General features: G+C 49.1%; 5 protein-coding genes across 5 annotated transcripts; 1 reads left to right on the top strand and 4 right to left on the bottom strand.

The window, feature by feature from the left end:
- Positions 1-1210: 1210 nt before the first annotated feature.
- Positions 1211-1975, bottom strand: PPTG_10591 (hypothetical protein; the record flags this gene model as incomplete). Its single annotated transcript, XM_008905970.1, has 1 exon — positions 1211-1975. One exon carries the CDS (start codon positions 1973-1975, stop codon positions 1211-1213), a length of 765 nt encoding a protein of 254 aa, XP_008904218.1.
- A 1491-nt stretch (positions 1976-3466) lies between these two features.
- PPTG_10590 (hypothetical protein) lies at positions 3467-8044 on the bottom strand. The gene has a single exon (XM_008905969.1). The coding sequence runs from the start codon at positions 7882-7884 to the stop codon at positions 3808-3810; it is 4077 nt and encodes a 1358-aa protein (XP_008904217.1). The 5' UTR covers positions 7885-8044; the 3' UTR covers positions 3467-3807.
- Positions 8045-8272: 228 nt separating this feature from the next.
- On the bottom strand, positions 8273-10137 carry PPTG_10589 (hypothetical protein). The gene has a single exon (XM_008905968.1). It carries the CDS (start codon positions 8893-8895, stop codon positions 8581-8583), a length of 315 nt encoding a protein of 104 aa, XP_008904216.1. The 5' UTR covers positions 8896-10137; the 3' UTR covers positions 8273-8580.
- A 411-nt stretch (positions 10138-10548) lies between these two features.
- Positions 10549-14869, top strand: PPTG_10588 (hypothetical protein). The gene has a single exon (XM_008905967.1). It carries the CDS (start codon positions 10741-10743, stop codon positions 14794-14796), a length of 4056 nt encoding a protein of 1351 aa, XP_008904215.1. The 5' UTR covers positions 10549-10740; the 3' UTR covers positions 14797-14869.
- A 2780-nt stretch (positions 14870-17649) lies between these two features.
- On the bottom strand, positions 17650-19805 carry PPTG_10587 (hypothetical protein; the record flags this gene model as incomplete). Its single annotated transcript, XM_008905966.1, has 7 exons — positions 19368-19805; positions 19205-19302; positions 19071-19138; positions 18682-19014; positions 18555-18611; positions 18396-18483; positions 17650-17882 (listed from the first exon to the last, which is right to left on the bottom strand). The coding sequence occupies exons 1-7, from the start codon at positions 19733-19735 to the stop codon at positions 17650-17652; spliced, it is 1245 nt and encodes a 414-aa protein (XP_008904214.1). The 5' UTR covers positions 19736-19805.
- Positions 19806-20771: the final 966 nt, after the last annotated feature.

The following is a 20771-nucleotide window of genomic DNA, read 5'->3' as shown; positions in this document are numbered from 1 at the left end:
CATGGCCAGAATTCACAGTCGTAACGAGGACCAACTCCGTATTACGCCAGCACCAAAGCTAAGGAATATCTAAGTGCTAGAATTTCCAGTAGGATGCTTGCATGGCCAGAATTCACAGTCGTAACGAGGACCAACTCCGTATTGTGCCAGCACCACAGTTTAAGAAAATATCTATATGATTGACCAGAATTCACGGTAGCAAAAGCGAAGCAACCGGGAGGCGAGCCAGATCCGGAAGAGATTGAGACGTCCATTGCTCTACCACCAACGAAAAGGAGGCGCCAAATGTAGGGACATCGGTACTACCATGCGATCGTGTTTTGAATTTCGTTTTTTCTAGGATCCACGCTGTTTTTTTTTTACCTTCCGGAGATGGTAACCATCGGTAGTGCCTGTGGACGAGATTTGAATTTAAGTTTTTAGATCCACCATAAACAAGCTCACTCTTCGGTTTAAGCAAAACCCGAAGAGTCAATCAAATTTTTTATTTAGCCCTAATTGTTTGGGGTAACATTCACTGGGTTATTGGGTAATGAATGTTGCTCCTGGCCGACACAAGCAACATTTACATGGGTAATTCTAAGTGTGTAGAAGAAATTTATTATAGGAGGTAATTATGACAACCTTTGTATGGTGAAGAAATTACATCTCTAGACAGCCCACCTAAATTCAAAGGGAATAGCACCACTTTGGCTTAGTAAATTCGTGTGACTCGCTGATATCACAGGCATATCGAGTCATACAGTAAAACGCCGAAACAAAGAGAGTCCAAGCCTTTTTTCTTAGTATTAGAAATAAAGAAGAGAGTTTTTTTTTAGGCAGCGTCGCACCTCTGCTAAAACTCTGGGTATAAAATCCAGAGAATTCTCAACAAAACCCGGCTGTTTTCGTTTTGGCAAATCTTCAACAGGATGGATACATTGCCAGCATTGGTAGTACAGCAAGTAGCGAGGCTACTAAATTGGCAATCTCCCTTATTAGAAATAGTTGCACAGACTTTACTATCAACAACTTTTTTCAGATTATCCTGAATCACATTCGGCTCTGGACTACCCCCTTCATCGTCAGTGAACATGGCCACACAGGTAGTTTTCAAAGTTGAGCAGGATTTTACCAGAAGCTAAGGAATCTCTACAGTAGTATTAGATTTTGCAGAAGCAGACCGTGAGACCAGTCAACATCTTACGATATCGCAGGTAGAGGTTTAAAACTAAAGAGGCCACGCCATCTCAAGGTGATCCATGTAGTGCTCGTCACTGAACGGGATCTCTCTTTCCTCAAAGTTGCTACTATCATTTAAAGCAGCACGAGCCGCATCCGTGAGCTGTTCCCACATAATCAAGCTCTGATACTCGCCATCCTCATCGGCGAAATCCAAATACGGAGAGGTCAGTATCATCTCGTATGCAAATCGGAGGGATGTGGCAGAGCCGTAAATGCTCCTACGGTAGCCCCTCGTACCCTCCATTCGGTAACCAGAAAAATAATATGCCATCATCTCGAGCTTAGTGGTATACTCAGAGTCGACATTGGACATGGAAACTCCGACGATCTTGGGCCACTCCAAGTCGGGATTGTTAATCCACACAACAACGTTCTGCCAGTCGTGGCGCTTTGACGCGAAGTCTGCAAAAAAGCCTTTCGGGAAGTACCAAGTGTACATGATGGCCCACAAATCCCTGTACCATCCAGCTCGACCGTAAACCTGGGAGCCCTGAATGGAGTACTTGCACGCGTCATTTCCATTCGTACCCTTGAGTCCGCCACTGACTTCTCCTGCAGCATTTACGGCAGGATATGGAACGCAGACGTGTCGTGGAGTATACAGTCGAGGCTTGAACTTGATGGCAGTTTTTTCAGAGGCGGTGACTGGTTCAGGTTGAGGAAATGCCTGAACTTTGTCATGATCGATGGTTACAGCAGTGCAAACGACCAGTGTTGCGAAAAGTGTCGCGACGAAAACTCGTTGCTTCATCTCGATCTGGAGAATACGGGAATGAATTAGGGGGATATTGTCGCTTAACTAGACTCTGGCTTGTACTTAAGTATAATGCAGTAGGAAACAGTTGTGAATACAATGTGAGATGGGTTCCCATTCCGATCAGGTGAGTGCGTTGACATCACGTCGTGCATTGCGGTTCAGCACCTATGCTTGTTAAATAAATGCTAGCATGATGCGGAATGTGCTTCACAGCATTCGCGCAGGCTCTCAGTTGGGATCGAAGCACATCAGGTGTTTCAAACTACACTTTCGATGTGCCGAAAAATGGCTTCCCGGCTAAACTATTGAATACACCATATCGGTTTTTATACGACTTCGTATTCAATTGCTTCAGATGGTAGTCGGAGCGATATATGGGATCATTTTGGATGCATTGAGGTCGCAATCAGCGATTGGCAATCACTGGCAAAAGACTCAAAGACGTACAGTAAATGTCCACTCCGTGCCATCTACGGTTAGTAATATGGGAAACGCACATGAGAGCCACTAGCTTGTCCTTTGAACTTTAACATCAAAAATAAGGCTTCATAGGTGCTTTTTATCAGGTGGAGCAAATATTGCGCACGCGCATTATCCCGTAGCCCGGTACGTGAAGTCACTTATTCTCATGAACAGGAAAAACTGAGAAGTATTAATATATGGCATGTTGATTGTGTTTTCCTGCAGCATATTGATCGTTAGCTCGAGCTCCATAATTTGTGTCTCGTAAGGCGTCTAGTAGACGCGTTTACGGGACGACTACTAAAGTAGTATATTACGTACAGGTTTCGGAACAACTGCTGTTCGTAATCAAATACCATGAGCAATAGGAATAACAAACCAGTACAGAAAAGTTTGCTCCTGAGAAAGCCTTGTGCATTGTTTTGTAGTTCAGTATAGTACATTATCGTACGCGCACACTCGACGTGAATACAATGGTTGTATATATGAACATACATATGCACTTGGGCGTTCTGTACATTTTTAAATGTATATTCTCATAATCAAAATCCGTCAAAGTGCCCATTTTGTGCGACTCAAAAGTTTCGAAGGATTCGTATAATATTTGTACTTTATGAGTCGTTTTGTACAGACATATCAGTTTTCAACCAGTCAGACAACGGGGCGGATTTTCCAGGAGCGTAGACTTGAAATAATACTTTTTTTTATTGGTATGAGTGTTTTTCGGATAGAGATTATTTTCACCGTCGTTCTCTGTGCATGAATATGTAACCACAACGTTGTCGCTTTATTTCTGGAGTGTAAATGTAAATGTAACCCATGATCCCCGTTTGAGATCTAATCGTAGGACACAGTTGGAACAAACAACGATAAGACATGCTGAGGACCAGAAACGTATAATTGTATTTTTTTTCTAATGCAAGCTGAAGTAAGAGTCTTTATTCATCCTCATCTCGATTAGCATCACGAGTGATTCTTACTATTCCGAATATCGCAATATGATAAAAAAAAATGATGTTGTGCCCAAAACAGTGTTCGTTTACAGGCTACGGTATTTTGGTTATCAACTTGGTAGGTTGTATCTTTTGCAACTTTCCAGTAACAAACATTGCAATTTGGCAGCATTTTAGCATTGTTGCTTGCGAACTTTGCAGGCGGCAACTCTCGTAGCCTCACGCGTAAAAAAATTGCAGATGCTCTTACACGTTCCGCGCGACGCAAACAAAAAAAAAATCCAACAAGTGTAAAATCAAACAGATCTACTTTCAAAAGCAAAGTTCATGCACACAGCCGCTATCATTCGCAGCTACTCATCAATCTTACGTTGCGCCACCGCAGCAACGTTTGGCTCCAACGATCGCCGCTTATCTCTTGAGGTGGCTCACGTACTTGAACGTGAGGTAGATTGCCACCTGCAGCACAGCCCAGATCACCAGGAGGCCAACCATGAAGTTGTACTTGCGGTTCGGTCGGAAGTCGTACGTATCCTCGATGTACTGCGCCACCGTCATGTCCGTCGTGACACCGCCCTCCGTGACAGAGATAATGTCCTGCACCTCACCGAACTGCACACCAACAAGCGCTGACAGCGAGTAGCTCGACGGCATCAGGTACGTGAACCACTTGTAGCCAGCCTTCATGGCCGGACGCGGCAGCAAGTAGCCCGAGAACAGGTTGAACAAACACGACAGAGCACCGACAGCCACGTTCGCCACCTTCTCGTTCGGCATCAAAGCCGACATCCACTGACCCACGTAGGTACAAGCCGACGTGTAGAGGTAGAAGACGAACATGAAGAAGATGAAGTCGCCTCCGTTGTCACTCCAGCCAACCAGCCAGTACTCGATCGTCACGAACAGCACGATCACGATGATTAGGTAGGGCACTTCAGCGAACCACAGCGACAGACTGTAGGGCAGCGGACCGTAGTAGTTCGACATGCGCTCACGGTAGAACACAGCACGCTCAGCGCACGTCACTTCCAGCACCGTCATCAAATTGATGACACCGATGAAGTCCATACTGTTGTAGATGAGACCGATGTGCGAGTTGATGCGCTTGACGCTGTCAGCCTCGAGCTGGTAGAAGGTCGTACCGAAGATGACACCGAACAACGGGAACAGGAACATACGCATGAAGTTGTACTGCGGGTTGCGCCAGTACGTGAGTTGCTGCTTCTTTGCCAGCTCCTTCAGCTGGTTCAAGAAGCCCGTGGCGATCGGCGTGTAGTTCAGAGTCGAGTGGCACACAAAGTCGCTGGACACTTCAGCCAGCTTCAGCGTACGCTCGCGGTTCGACTTGTACAGCTCGCTGTTCTTGTACTCAACCGAATAGTCCTTGACGTCACGGCCGATACCAGCGCCAATCACTTCAAGCATGTAGGTAGCAGGGTTGTACTGCGGGCGGATCTCCATCGTGCCGGGGATCGAGGCAAAGTACTCGAGCATCTTGACCGAGTCCACACCGAGGTCACCGAAGTAGGCAGTGTAACCACCACGCTGGAGCAGCAAAAGACCATCGAACAGCTCGAAGATGGAAATACTGGGCTGGTGAATAGTACACAGCACCGTACGGCCAGTGCGAGCAATCGATTGCACACCGCGCATCACAATCAGAGCCGAGCGAGCGTCCAGACCACTCGTGGGCTCGTCCAGGAACAAGATACTGGGGTTGGCCACCACCTCCACACCGATCGTCACACGCTTCTTCTGCTCGACGGATAGGCCGCCAACCATCGCACCGGAAATCGACGTCAGCTCCAGTAGGTCCAAAGTCTCGTGCACCAGGTTCATACGCTGCTCCTTGGTGAAGTTCGGGGGAAGACGCAGGTTGGCTGAGAACACCAGAGCCTCCAAGATCGTCGCAGCTTCAGAGTGAATGTCCATCTGCTCGCAGTACGCCGTGATACGGCTGAAGTTGGCCGGGTTCTTCGGCTCACCGTTCACGATAATGTCACCAACAATGCGGCCACCAGTCTTACGACCAGCAATCACATCCATAAGCGTCGTCTTACCGGCTCCAGTAGCACCCATAAGAGCCACCATGCGGCCAGGCTCGAAGTGAGCCGTGATGCCACGCAGAAGCTGCTTCTCCTCACCCGAAGGCAGCGTCACAAAGTACTCCAGATCCTTGATACACAGGTTCGAGGGCGTGAACGGCAGACCGCCGCTGTTGCGACCCTTGTTAGCTCCGTCAGCAGCACCAGGCGTAGCCACCTCAACGTACACGTTGTCTTCGTCCGGAGCGTTGTCCGTCAGGGGCTTGACACTCACACCCTTGTACTTCTCGTAGCGAATGTAGTGCAGAGCCATGCCGTTGAGCGTCGTGAACAGGAAGTAGTACGCGATGAGGACGATGATACCGAACCAGATGAACTCCGTGCCTTCCGAGATCGAGAAGCTGTCCAGTAGTGAAGCGCTTTCCACAGGCGTGTAGCGGTCACTCGAGAACTCCGACAGCATGTTACTGCGCAGAGCCCAAGACACCGGAGAGAACCAGTACATCCAGATCCAGTAGTCCGGGATCAGGTCGGCCAGGATAATGTTACCCGAGAACAACAGGAAGAAGCTCACAGAGATCGAAGCCAGAGCCTGACCAACCGTGATACTGGGCGACAGAGAGCTCAGCATCGTCATGTACGCACTGATAGCATGCTGGAAGGCCACGAGCACGATGAAGAAGACGATGTACTTCTCGAACGTCCGGGTCAAGCCACTCATGAAGTAGAAGAACGTGCCCAGGATGAACGAAACAACCAGGTTGACTGGAATCTGCACCACACTCTCAGCTATAGCGTACGACGTCGTACGGAAGAAGTTACGCGGGCGCTGCTTGTAGAAAACCTTACGGAGCTGGAACGAGATGGTGATCTGTTGCCACGCTTGACGCTGGAACAGAGCGATACTGAAGAAAATCATACGCAGGTAGTATGTCGAGCTCACGTCGAAGTAGATCATACCGAGCACAAGACCGACGATGATGGCTTCGATCACCTTACCCCACAGAAGCGGGGGATCACGCAGCCAGATGAGCTTTTGACGGTTCAGCAGGAGTAGAGTACTGGGCACGAAGGCCAGTCCGAACTCGGATTTCTCCTTGGAACGGGCCAGGTTGGCCACACTCTTGGCCTTCTTGAAGTCCTCTGCACTCTCGAACTGGTGCTCGTTGAAGCCCTTGCTGATGGCCTCGTGGGTCTTGCGGTAGATGCTCGACTGGCAGAAGAGGTTGTTGAAGTCCTCGGACGTCACCGCCAGGTCCTTGTTGGGTACAGTGCCGTTCGAGTAGCTGTGGCCACGGCCAGACGTCACTTCGATCAGGAAATCGGCCGGATCCACACGAGGCGGGCACGTGAAGCCCAGACCCTGGAAGTAGTCGAGGATCTCGGTACGAGGGCCGTGGTACACCATGTGACCTTCATTGACCATCAAAATGTCGTCGAACTGCTCCACCACCTCAGGCGTCGGCTGCAGTAGCGCCACGATGACCGACCCACCCAGTGTCTTGCACCACGTGCGAAGTGCCTTGATGATGTCGAACGTCGCGGCACTATCCAGACCCGTGGAGATCTCGTCACACAGGAACAGACTCTGGCCACCGACCAGCACTTCACCGACAGTCACACGCTTGCGCTCACCACCACTCACACCACGCAGCAGAGCGTCACCGACCACAGTGTCGGCACAGTTCTCCAGACCCAGGATCTGCAGGAACAGCTCCGTGCGGAGAGCAGCGATGTCGCGCATCTCCTCGGGTTGGTCTTCGGGGCGGCCGTTCACGCACATATCGGCGAACTTGAACGTCTCGCGCACAGTCAACGTCGGGATGTGGTTGTCTGTCTGGTCGACGAGGCCGACAAGCTTCACCAGGTCAATCTCATCGCCACGCAGACCGGAGTAGAGAATATCTCCTCCGATCTCCGTCTGCTTGTTGTCCTGCAGCTTACCGGCCAGTGCCTTCAGGAACGTCGACTTACCGGCACCAGGGTTGGCTAGGATTAGCGTCATGGAGCCCGGCTTGATGATGCCGCTCATCGGGTGCAGCGCGTGCTTGGTGGTCATGGGAACCTTCTCCCACGGCGTGAAGATCGAGGCCAGGTGGGTACCCACAGTACCGTGGGCACCGACCTCGGCCGGCACCTGCACCGAGAATGAGAGGTTCTCGAAGCGTACTTCGGGAGTCGGGAGCTGCAGGTTGATCTTACGCGACAGGTGGTTGTACTTCTTGTAGAAGCGCTCGAGGCCGCCGTTGAGCATCGTCTCGAGGTCGTCGGCACGCAGTGTACTGTAGTGGCTGGCCATCGTGTCGTGGTTGTGCGAGTACGGGTCCTGCAGACTGCGGAAGTTGAGCGAGCGGTAGACCTGGGGCACTTCCTCGCCGTTGTCGTTGGCCTCCGGCTGCAGTAGGCTGGCCGTGGCCTCGTTTTTCTTGTCCTCCGTGGCCATGGCGGACGTCGTCTTGGTCGGGACTGGGGCTCTTCGATTCGGATGGAGGGCGAAGGCTGGCTTGGCGTCCACCGAGGCAAATTGAAGAGTGAGGCGATGGGTGGCGTCGGCGCCGATGCGGACACGGCCAGCAGGAATGAAGGCTGCGGCTCTCAAGGGATGTGATTTGATATGCCGGTACAGTACGTGGCACAGGGTAGGGGAAAAGCGATTCAACGACGTAAACCAGCCGCTAATCGTAGTAATAGTACTCACTTGACTACTATAGTAGTTTCGCTCATATTTATAGTATTCTTTAGTAGGCTTTTCATTTTCATGTGAATTATTGCACGAATGACGTTAGTCCCCCGATTCAATCTGCTAGAAAATAAAGTCGCGCATTAATACATCGGATGTCGTCTTTGTATTTGTTTTTGTAAAACTGTTTCAGAGTTTCAAGATGCTATTCTACCGGTATCCATGTACTATTAATACGGTTCTTGTTTGCGAGGTATTACTTCAGTTATCAAACGGGGGCAGCGCCGGGACATTTTTGCTTGTCCCGGTTTTATCTGCAAATGAGAGGACAAGAGATTGAGCGGCATTTGAAACGGTTTTCGAAACGATTTTGAAAGGTCGCGAATCAAAAAAGATAGCCTCGAGCACCGAAGTGTGTTGTGGGCACAACAAACTTGCCAGCGACAGATCGCTAGTTGATCACTGCCGCATTTTACATCGCCTGTCAAACGGAGCACCGCGCGCGAGGGCTGGATTTGCAGTGTAAAGTTCATCTTCGGCGGCGTTCGTGGAGCATGCCAGCTGGATCGCGGGCAGAAACAATGCGGCGAGGCCTTGTTCCGGCCCTCGCTGTACCATGGCTTCAACGTCGTCACAGTTCAGCAAATCAAACCGCAGCGAAGCTGGTCGCCGGTCGGGCAAGGGTTTGCATGTACCCAAGCGCAGTTCTCCTTCACACGGGCGAAGTTCGCAGACATAACGAAGTGCTGGTAGATGTCGCTGGAAGGTGAACATTTGCTCGTGAGCTACTTTGGAAGGCTTTGCCCAGTGAGTCAGTGCCTGTCGCGGTAGAGGCCCAATGCTTGTCACAGTAGCGTCGAGCGGTCGCGGTCTCTTTGCCCAAAATGATATCTTTTCCGGTTTATTTTGGGTGACGGGAAAGCATCTGCTTGGATTGGGCACCTCACATGCGAAATTTTGGGCTTTCCGCGTACTGGCTCGATTCAGGTCTGTAAGATTCGAAATGGTTGCGAGTTATGTAAATCACCTGCTCTGTTGCACCGCGAACATAAGCGAGTTTATCGCTGTAAAAATCACTGTGATGCACTGAGTGATGCATTGCTTGTCAACAGCAGACCGACCACGACGTTCGGACAGGTGGCTTCGTTAAAGCATTTCAAAGCTAAGCAGTGTCCCAAACTTCAGTCGCAAGTCTGAAGTTTCTGGCGCAAGAGAACGAGGCTGGTATCATGTTGACCAGTAAGCTCCTCTTCAAAGTGTGCTTTGCCAACTGTATTATACCATGAAGTATCTTGAAGAGCTTGGGCAAGAATCTGACCAAACCTGGGCGCTCGTCACCTTGTCCAGTGTACCTTTTTGGCTCTGGTTTGCGGTACTCTATTGTGTCACAAGCGCTAACAACGCCTCGATAGTCGTTCCCGAGTTTCTGGACGTAGCTTCGATTGTACGTTGGTAGAGAACTCTGCTGTCAAGAATCTTGATAACAAGGACCAGGAGAACCTACACATTGCACGCACTGGCGCCATGACTTGCAGTCTGGAAGTTGCAGAAGACCCCGTTAATCGAACGAGTTGTTGCGTGAAAACACGATTGATCGGCGCAACAACGCGAGAGCCGGGAAGGGCGAAGACGCGAGCCTGGTCAGGAAGTTCGGTCCACGTAGTTGAAGACGGCAACTTCCAGTGCAATACTAGTAGAGCACAAGCCCAACCCGCCGTTCGGTTGCACCGCAACTCTGCAGTCTGCGAGCCTTGCGCGTGAGTTAATACGTTGTATCCAGCGAGCCATAGCGCCAGAACGAGCCGCTTGTCAGCCGCGGTGAAGACGGCTGAGCGCCGATAGCGTGAAGAGCGCAAATCGCATGGGGTATCGTTACATGTACGGACAGCGGATCAGTGTGGGCGGCACTCCGACTCGGAGTGCCGCCAACGAAAGATGACAGCCCTAGGTGCAGGTTGTAAAAACGTCAGCCGGGAAATGCCCTGCCTTTGTAGGAAGGACGTGGGGCCCATCGCGCTCACAAGATGTATATTTTAATCAAGTCTCCCTAAAGCGCACGCTTAACTTTTTGTTCAAGCGCACGCTTAAAACGTGCCGTGTAGCTATCCTCACTTCAACGTAGCCAGCAATTTGCAAGGCGTCTTTGAAAAGCGAATGCATCTGCTACATGTATCCGCTAAAAGCTGATACAAGAAATAGCACATCAGATATCAAACTGACCACGTAGCGAACATTTAAAAAAAAATTAATGAAGCTGGTTCAGGTTTGTTCCCAGAAGCATCGTGCAGGATACGTCGGGTGGGTTTACACGCTTTCAGGCAACCAAAGAGCTCCGTTACACCGGAATGATGCTTGGATCGATTGTCTTGATCAATATTGTGAAACTCAGAAAACCACAGAGCACCCACCACATGTCTTGAACCGTCGCCAACGCTCAGTTGCTTTCAATATAGGACCAACGCCTTCAATGATCGTTCAACTTCACTAGGCTCAGCGCTGGGCTCACCGAATTAATACTCTTGACTCTACTACGTTAACCTTCGTTCTCCCCCTCTCACTCTTCGATTCGCGTCCTACCGAGCAAATTTCCCAGCTTGTAACAACTCTGAGAGTCTAGCAATGGCGTCGGACGAGGGGCAGATGAAGCTGCTGCGGCCTGAGGCCGACAAGGGCGAAGAAGTGCCCGATGTGTATCGCTCGCTCAACTTCCGCAGCCTGCAGGACCCGTACTCGCACAGCCACGACACGATGGCCAGTCACTACAGTACACTGCGTGCTGACGACCTCGAGACGATGCTTAACGGCGGCCTCGAGCGCTTCTACAAGAAGTACAACCACCTGTCGCGTAAGATCAACCTGCAGCTCCCGACTCCCGAAGTACGCTTCGAGAACCTCTCATTCTCGGTGCAGGTGCCGGCCGAGGTCGGTGCCCACGGCACTGTGGGTACCCACCTGGCCTCGATCTTCACGCCGTGGGAGAAGGTTCCCATGACCACCAAGCACGCGCTGCACCCGATGAGCGGCATCATCAAACCGGGTTCAATGACGCTGATCCTGGCCAACCCTGGCGCCGGTAAGTCGACGTTCCTGAAGGCACTGGCCGGTAAATTGCAGGACAATTCAAAGACCGAAATCGGAGGAGAAATCCTTTATTCCGGGTTGAAAGGAGAAGATATCGACCTCATTAAGCTCGCAGGACTCGTAGATCAGACAGACAACCACATCCCGACGTTAACTGTCCGCGAGACGTTCAAGTTCGCCGATATGTGCGTGAATGGACGTCCAGAAGACCAACCGGAGGAGATGAGGGACATTGCAGCATTAAGAACTGAGCTGTTCATCCAGATTTTAGGTCTGGAAGACTGTGCCGACACTGTGGTGGGTGACGCACTGCTGCGTGGTGTGAGTGGTGGTGAACGTAAGCGCGTCACTATTGGCGAAGTGCTGGTCGGTGGCCAGAGTCTGTTCCTGTGTGACGAGATCTCCACGGGTCTGGATAGTGCTGCTACATTTGATATCGTCAAGTCCATGCGAACGTGGTGCAAGACACTGGGCGGTTCAGTTGTGATCGCACTACTGCAACCGACTCCCGAGGTGGTGGAGATGTTCGACGATATCTTGATGATCAATGAGGGATACATGGTGTACCATGGCCCCAGGACGGAGATTTTGGAGTACTTCGAAGGCCACGGGTTCACTTGTCCACCTCGAGTAGATCCAGCGGATTTCCTGATCGAAGTGACGTCCGGAAGAGGCCATCGCTATGCGAACGGCAGCGTTCCGGTCAAGGATTTGGCTGTTTCATCGGAGGACTTCAACAACCTCTTCTGTCAGTCGAACATCTATCGGAAGACCCACGAGGCTATCAGCAAAGGCTTTAACGAGCACCAGTTCGAGAGTCCGGAAGACTTTAAGAAGGCTAAAAGTGTGGCCAACCTGGCCCGTTCCAAGGAGAAATCCGAGTTCGGACTGGCATTTGTCCCCAGTACGATGCTATTGCTGAACCGACAAAAGTTGATCTGGTTGAGAGACCCACCGCTGCTATGGGGGAAATTGGCCGAAGCGCTGATTATTGGACTCGTCATGGGTATGATCTACTTCGACGTGAGCTCGACATACTACCTGCGTATGATTTTCTTCAGTATCGCTCTGTTCCAACGTCAAGCGTGGCAGCAGATCACCATCTCGTTCCAGCTCCGTAAGGTTTTCTACAAGCAGCGAGCGCGCAACTTCTTCCGTACGACGTCGTACGCTATCGCTGAAAGTGTGGTGCAGATTCCAGTCAACCTGGTGGTTTCGTTCGTGTTGGGCACGTTCTTCTACTTCATGAGTGGCTTGACCCGGACGTTCGAGAAGTACATTGTCTTCTTCCTGGTGCTTGTAGCGTTCCAGCACGCTATCAGTGCGTACATGACGATGCTGAGTGCTCTGTCACCGAGTATTACAGTCGGACAAGCGCTGGCTTCGATCTCTGTGAGCTTCTTCCTCTTGTTCTCGGGTAACATCATTCTAGCGGATCTCATCCCAGACTACTGGATCTGGATGTATTGGTTCTCTCCGATCTCCTGGGCACTGCGCAGTAACATGTTGTCGGAGTTCTCGAGTGATCGCTACACTGATGCCCAGAGCAAAGCACTACTGGAGAGCTTCTCGATCACTCAAGGCACGGCCTACATTTGGTTCGGTGTGATCGTGCTGTTGGCCTACTACTTCGTGTTCACGACACTTAATGGTCTAGCACTGCACTTCATCCGGTATGAGAAATACAAAGGAGTTACACCTAAGGCAATGACCGACAACGCACCCGAAGAGGACAACGTGTACGTTCAAGTCAAGACTCCTGGCGCACCCGATCAATCAGGAGCGAAAGGTGGAGGCCTCCCGTTTACTCCGTCGAATCTGTGTATCAAGGATCTGGACTACTTTGTGACTCTACCGTCAGGTGAAGAGAGGCAATTGTTGCAGAAGGTGACGGCACACTTCGAGCCTGGTCGCATGGTGGCGCTCATGGGAGCGACAGGAGCTGGCAAGACGACGCTTATGGATGTGATTGCTGGTCGTAAGACTGGTGGCCGCATTGTTGGTGAGATCTACGTGAATGGCGAGCTGAAGGATCCTGCAAACTTCAGTCGTATCACCGCGTACTGCGAGCAAATGGATATTCACTCAGAAGCTGCAACGATCTACGAGGCATTGGTGTTCTCGGCTAACCTAAGATTACCTCCGAACTTTACAGAGGAGGAGCGTATGAACTTGGTGCATGAGACTCTGGATCTACTTGAACTAACGTCGATTTCAAGCGAAATGGTGGGGCGACTGTCGGTGGAGCAGAAGAAACGCGTGACAATTGGAGTGGAGGTTGTGTCGAACCCCAGTATCTTGTTCCTGGATGAACCAACGAGTGGTCTGGACGCTCGTTCGGCTCTAATTGTGATGCGAGGCGTGCAGTCCATTGCTCGTACTGGTCGCACAGTGTTGTGTACGATTCACCAGCCCAGTATTTCCATCTTCGAGCTGTTCGACGGCCTGTTGTTGCTTCAGAAAGGTGGCTACACTGCGTACTTTGGTGATCTCGGCGTGGACTCAGTCAAGATGCTCGAGTACTTCGCCTCGATCCCTGGGACAGAGGAGATCCGACCGCAGTACAACCCTGCTACGTACATGCTGGAGGTGATTGGTGCTGGTATTGGACGTGACGTCAAGGACTATTCGGTCGAGTACAAGAACAGCGAGTTGTGCGCCAAGAATCGTGAACGTACATTGGAATTGTGCGAGGTATCGGACGAGTTCGTACGCCACTCAACACTCAACTACAGACCCATTGCCACCGGGTTCTGGAACCAACTCGGCCAATTGTCCAAGAAGCAGCAGCTCACGTACTGGCGTAACCCGCAGTATAACTTCATGCGGATGTTCCTGTTCCCGATCTTTGCAGTCATCTTCGGTACGACGTTCTACCAGTTGTCGGCGGGTAGTGTCAAGAAGATCAACTCGCACATCGGTCTCATCTACAACAGTATGGACTTCATCGGAGTTGTGAATTTGATGACGGTACTGGAGGTCACTTGTGCCGAACGCGCCGTGTTCTACCGCGAACGCATGTCGAATTACTACGGTCCACTACCCTACAGCTTGTCGTTGTTCTTCGCGGAGATCCCCTACCTTGTTCTAGTAAACATCCTCTTCGTGACGATCGAGTACTGGCTGGTGGGCTGGAGTGACAACGCCGGAGACTTCATCTTCTTCATGTTCGTCTTCTACCTCTACACGGCGGCGTGTACGTACATTGGCCAATGGATGGCGGTGTTAATGCCGAACGAGAAGGTGGCGAACGTGGCTGTCGGTGCGCTGTCGTGTTTGTTCAACCTGTTCTCGGGCTACTTGCTGCCTCGGACGGCCATGAGGCGCGGTTACAAGTGGTTTACATATCTGATGCCATCGAGTTACTCACTGGCGGCACTCGTGGGTGTGCAGTTCGGTGATAACGACGACATCATCGCTGTGACATCAGGAGACGAGACCACGGACATGACGGTGGCGCAGTACATTGAGGAGACGTACGATTTCCGACCGAATCGCAAGTATAACTTCATGGTGGGCCTCATTGTGATCTGGGCTGTGGTACAGCTAGCTATCTACCTGACGCTCAAATATGTGAGCCACCTCAAGAGATAAAACTGGAAGTTGTTAGGCTACGAACAGAGCTGCGTGTGTTTTGTGTATGTGCATTGAATGTATTACCTTTTACTTTTTTTCTGCAATAGTGATGGCGTCGTTATGCGAGTGCTTTGTGTTCAGATGATGAAGATTGTTGTATTTGACTGATTTAAGCGCGCTTGGATAAATGTACAAACACTTCTTGCAGGTCTCTCGCCACGAAGAAGACAACTACCTACCGACATGGACTGGCTTTGGCTTGGTCTCCCCGTTGTGTACCGTATCTTCTGGGATTCGGACCCCTTTCTCTCGGAAATGGACCCCTGGCTCTTGCGCGAAGCCCAAAACAACCAGACAAAGATATCGTTTTGGGCTGTGCGTCCAACCTGATCGCGAATTCTTGTCTGTGTAATGTACATCTGTACATGAAGTTCACCAATGGCCTGCAGCCCGATGCTACATGTAACTGGAGTTTGCTCTTTTTAGACGATTGTTCTGTTGTGATTGGATTTCGTATTAAGAAACCGTGTTGTTTCCCCTTTGTGTCCAAGTTGGTCCTCAGCAACTCGCGACGGGATCAGATATTTATTACATCAGAGGGATTAATGCCGACTACTTTTATTGATAGTGAAATCACGTGTAAAAAGTTTTAAACATTCGGACCCCTTTCTCTATTGTGTGGCCCCTTGCTCGTTTAATAGGGCCTGTCCCACAAAAAACACTGTGCGTGCTGCGGAGATATGTATTATATAAGAAAGCTAATAATAATAAAACTTACTTAAATACAAGTACCGTGCAAGGTGACCAAGTAAACCACCGCTGCTGCAACGTGTCCTCCGACACCACAGTCTCCTGATATACCGTCCTACTCAAGGGAGGGTTTGCTAAGACGACATCGGTCGTCTCTTTATTGAAGTGGAAATCGGACAAACTGTATTGGACGAGTTTACAGTGTTAGCACAAGTTGAATGAGTTCTCGTTTCTGGGTTAGTTTTTATTTTTGCTATCGGATACTCACAAAAAAAACTGGATATTAGTAAATGATAGACTCAAGAATCTATAATTTACTAATATCCAGTTCTTTTTTTAAGTTTACAGTTAATAGTTTTGATACTTCTAAGAAAACTGTATTTTTTTTTAGCTTTATTCAACAGTTGGCGCCTTCCAAAACCTACACAAAACGTCGCGAATTAAAGTTAACCACAGTAAATTGTTTGGTGAAATCACTTTTTGGTTTCATCAAACAATTCTAATCCGATTTTTGGATTAAACACATGACTGAGCTTCACTAAACCCGAAGGTCGTGTTCCAGCAACCGGATTGATGCGTTTTGTAATTTAAACAATAACGTTGCGGTTAATTGAGTTATAATATTGAACCCAACTAACATGTACCTCCTTTATTTTTTTATTTATTTTTTAATTCATTTTGGTTTTTGCAATATTTCTTGAATTATTGTGTTTTGCATCAACTTTGGCTTTTAATTAGAGCCTCTAAAACAACGACAAATCTTTGTCGTGAATCTAAAGCTAGAACCGTTAAAAATAAGCTAATCATACTCAGTGACAAAGCAAAACTGCACCTACAACGCAAAACCACAGCGACAAGGTTATGCCCGGCTACTTCTTCCCCAGCTTGTAGGCATGAACAAGTGCTTACCTGCACATTGTCCTTCTCCTTCACGAGCCAATCGGTAAGTAGCTAAGGTCTATTCTCATTCGAAGCGGGATGCTTTTCTAATTTGCTACGTGTGCTAGTGTCACAATAGTGTCGTCACGCTATGATATGGTAGCACTTAGCAGAGGTCGGGTTACTGACGGACTCAGGCAAGATGCCTTCGCAGTACTCTGTCAGTTGGTTTGCTAGTTAGCAGGTAAAATGTTAGCTGGTAAAATGAGATCTGATTGAATTTAGACGCTTCACTAAATTGTCTGCGCTAAAGCTAGTTAGAGCTATCCGCTCAGTTGCTCTTGTGTTTCTTATACAAACATGTAATGCTGAATGTGCAATTTGAACGTAGTCTTCACCTTGAACACGCATTCAAACTGCACACCCAACAGCGAATCACAGATGCCGTGTTCAAGGTGTTAATTCGCGCTTGTACTTGAAGAAGCAGTTCCAGCGTCGATTTCAGCCTTCGTCTTGAAGATTCCGTGACAGATAGTACGACAATGGGATTGCCATTGCAAACTGCAAGTCCAGCTCCACGTTAAGATTGGGCAGCAGTAGAACGACGTATGAGCCTCCTATTGCCTTTGATTTCTCACACAATGATGGATTCGGTAATTAAGTGTCGATTTCAGCGGGAACGCTCTCTCTGGCTCGGTTTGTGAAGACTTTGCGTTAAGGCTGAGGTCAAAACGAAGAACGCGGCATCTAGTAGCCGTCGAAACGTTTAGTAGTGACGGAAATGTAGACTGGATAGAGGTATGAAGCTCTTCAATATAGAAGCATGAGTGCTTCTCTACGACACCTTCGACGAACTTAATGAAGATTCTGTCGGCCATCGTGTCTTCCTTTTAATTCGCGTGTTCGGCATCACATTACCTCTACGACGAAACAGTAAACCTCAACGAGAAATAGACCTTGTCGAGACCCCCACAACGAACGCAACACCACTTAGGTCAATGCGGTGAGTGTAGGTCAGCACAATCGATCTCCAACGCATATCGATAGAAATTGTCATCTTCTGGAATGTAGTTGCACGGGCTTAAGAAAGAGTTAGAGTGTACGACGCTGGTTTGGCGCTTTTACTACAGCCATTTGTCGCGTTTACCCGGGGCTTATTTCCAAGGAGGAAAGTTTATTAATGATTGAAATGCAAACAGGCAAATTGTGCCGAGCTAACCTCCCCTGCGTCTCCATCCAGGCTCAGTGGTCATGCAGTCGTGGGCGCGTGCCAACGCCCACTTGTAGTCCGTGCAGTGTGCCTCTGATCCACTCCAGCTCTGTGGCATAAACCTCACCTTCGCTGGCAGGGATGAAGGCGCGTGCCTCGCCATCCCTAGCGCCTGCATTGGCCAAGGGCTTGGATTCACCGTACGCTGACGCGACCAAAGCTTGAAGCCGTGCCGTACGCTTGCCGACACCATTCAACGAAAACACTATAAGACAACATTAACTCTTCGAATAAAGGGTAATTCAACGTTAATTCGACGATTACGGTAGGTAAATCAATGTTGGATTATTTTTCAAGATTTGCTAAAACAACGAGTTATGACATCGTTTAGACAGAATGAGTGCAAAGCATAATTACATTACTAGCCAGTCATTGTTTTTGCAAAGAAGAACAGGACTCTGGCTAAAAGTGGTGTAGAATTTTCACAGATTGTACGGATATTTCATAATCTCTTATTCTCATCGAGCTCTTTATTGCAGTACACCGCATTTTGCAAATTGGACCGGAAAATGGAACAAAAAATACCAATATTTTGGGCTTTGTTGTATGAGTTCGACTAATTAGCGTCACTAGCACAGGAAGCGTAGACAAGTATCTGATTTTTAGTATCAAAGCAAAATCAGAACACAAACAGGAGCTCCAATCTCAATCTCTTTGTTTGCTCCCTCTACTGGTCTGTAACTTTAAGTGGGTAGTATATCAGGTTCCTCTTCCGTACCATCCGGTGGATCGCGTAAGTACACTTCACACAGTACACACGGGGTTAGGAACGCAAATATCTGGATGATAGCTCCAAGTGATGGCGTCTAAAGTCATCTAGGTAGATAAGGTGTCCAACTGACACCACCACATCAAGATATTCCAGCGACTTATTGACCAGCAGCATGTCCAGATGCGCACGTAGTCCCGCTTGAAAAGCTGGACGGTAATTTTCCTGTGCAACAATGTCCACCATATTCCCTCCACAGATCAACAATTCCTTCAGATTGGGGCAATTGTCGGACGATTTCGTTCACGTCGAACTCGATCTCCGATATATCAATTGTGGAAGTCTTCAACAAGTAGCCAATTGCCGCCAGGAAACTCGGCAAGCTATCCAAGATCGACTCCATGTCTTTTACAAACTCGATTTTAAGGTCCATCACGCCACTAGCTGAGTCGGCAGTCGTATCTTGAAGCTCCAAGCCTGTGCGTTGCACGTAACATCGACCGTAGTCTGGGACAAGAGCGTTTATCCATTCGCTACTGCCGTCGTCACTGAAGATACGAGCTGACTTTATCAACGTCTCGAAGGTTAAATGTTGGGCTCCTCTCGATGGCTGGCCTCGTTTGTTGAGCTTGTAGTAAATCAGAGCGTCTGCTTTTATTGTCGCATCCCCGTCATCGACCGTACCTCAGCTGCACCCAAAAAAAACTTCTTCGGGTGTTCGGACGTTAAGATGGACGAAAGCGCCTCGATGTCTACTACACTCATACTACCGATCTGAATAAACGCTAGAGGTTACAGTGCCGAGCACGCACGCGCACGTTTCGAGAACAGAGCGTAAGCCAGCCATTTCCACCAGTGTTGACTGGTCGTCGGCTCCTCCAAGTCCATTTCCAGCGGCATTTCCAGTTTCTTGGTACTCTGATTAACCACGAGTGCCGATCCCGTGCCCTCGAAGTTGTCGCATTTGTGGATCCATCGCACTCCAAGATAACCGATCCAAAGTGGAGCGAGAGTGTATGCTCATCCACTTCACGACAGTAGCGGCTGTTGGCGAGTTTATGACTGCGTCGAGTATTCCCGAAGATGGAGGACACCAACTGTCCGGTTGTGGTCCGTGACGTGTATTCGTTCTCTTCAGGTTGACAATTCATGAACCAGAGCGAGACATTCGAAAACCACGTATTATCCCGCACTAAAGCCTGAATTGTCTCGGCCAGTTCGGGTGTGACCTTGGTGCCATGGAAACTTGCGATCATGGGTTCTAGCACAAAAGTGCATCTCAAGTACACGGCTCGACATTTCGTTTCTTCCGACTTTGTCCGTGTGTCTCCCACTCTTGTTCCACGCATTTTTCACTGAACCAGTGGCTACTCTGGTTCAGTGGTTCAAATTCTTCCCACAAAGACTCGAAAGAAGCGGGTTGCATCATTGAAAAATGCACTCGAACTGGAGTATCGATGTCGATCCGGATTTGGTTGTCGTCAAGTGTTCGTCGGACGATGCAATTCGCTTTAGTGCTTTTAAATAAGCGGAACTGGTGTGTTCGCGTTGATGAACGCCACAAAATCTGACAATATCATTTGTGAGAGACTCTGGGGCATTTCTTTGCGTCTTGAAGGAAATACAGCACGAATTCAGCCGGAATGTGTTCTTCAAACGTTTCTTGCCCCTCCGTTCCGAGATCCACGCCACAATGTTCTGCTAGCAGGTACCTTGAGCCTGCTCGGTCCACCTGAACCACAGCTGCCAGTAAGGCCAAAGCTTTGCGAACTTTCTGGAAACAACTTTGTAAATTCTGCTCATTAGAATAGAGAAGCTCTGGTTCTTCCCAAATCTGATTGGTGACACCGTGCCACGTTGGCTTTCAGTCGGCAGCGCTGGAAGGCTCAGACTTCTTCAAACAGTGGTCACACGTAGCTGATCCGCTTTGCAGCACTTGGCACCAGGGTCTCAGAGAGTCCTGTCGTCTCTTAAAGCCACAATCGAGGCCAGAGTCGAGCTGTGACTCATTATTTTGTTCGCTATTGCTTTCAGGCTTTATTTTTAAAATATGAACATGAGCTAGGTGAAAAACAAAAAAGCTAAAACTAAGAACAACTCTAAAAACGGATAAGAGGATTCTAAAAAAATCGACTATGCACTCGAGCATGAATATCGAAAACCAAGTTAACTGCGAGTGAAGGTGGTACTCAAATAATAAAGTATTACCCTCAATAGCGTGAACTACATGCTGAGCTATGCCCCGTCGGACTACAGACAGATTATTAATTTGTCAGTTGTCCGACCGATAATCTGAGGTTATCAATGATAGTATCTTCCAAACCAAACAGGTGCAACAAATGTGAAGCTCAGGTTGGACTGGCAACATACGGTCAGTACGTTAGC

Source organism: Phytophthora parasitica (assembly GCF_000247585.1).
Source record: "Phytophthora parasitica INRA-310 unplaced genomic scaffold supercont2.22, whole genome shotgun sequence".
NCBI lineage: Eukaryota > Oomycota > Peronosporomycetes > Peronosporales > Peronosporaceae > Phytophthora > Phytophthora nicotianae.
This window is presented reverse-complemented; position numbering and strand designations above follow the sequence as displayed.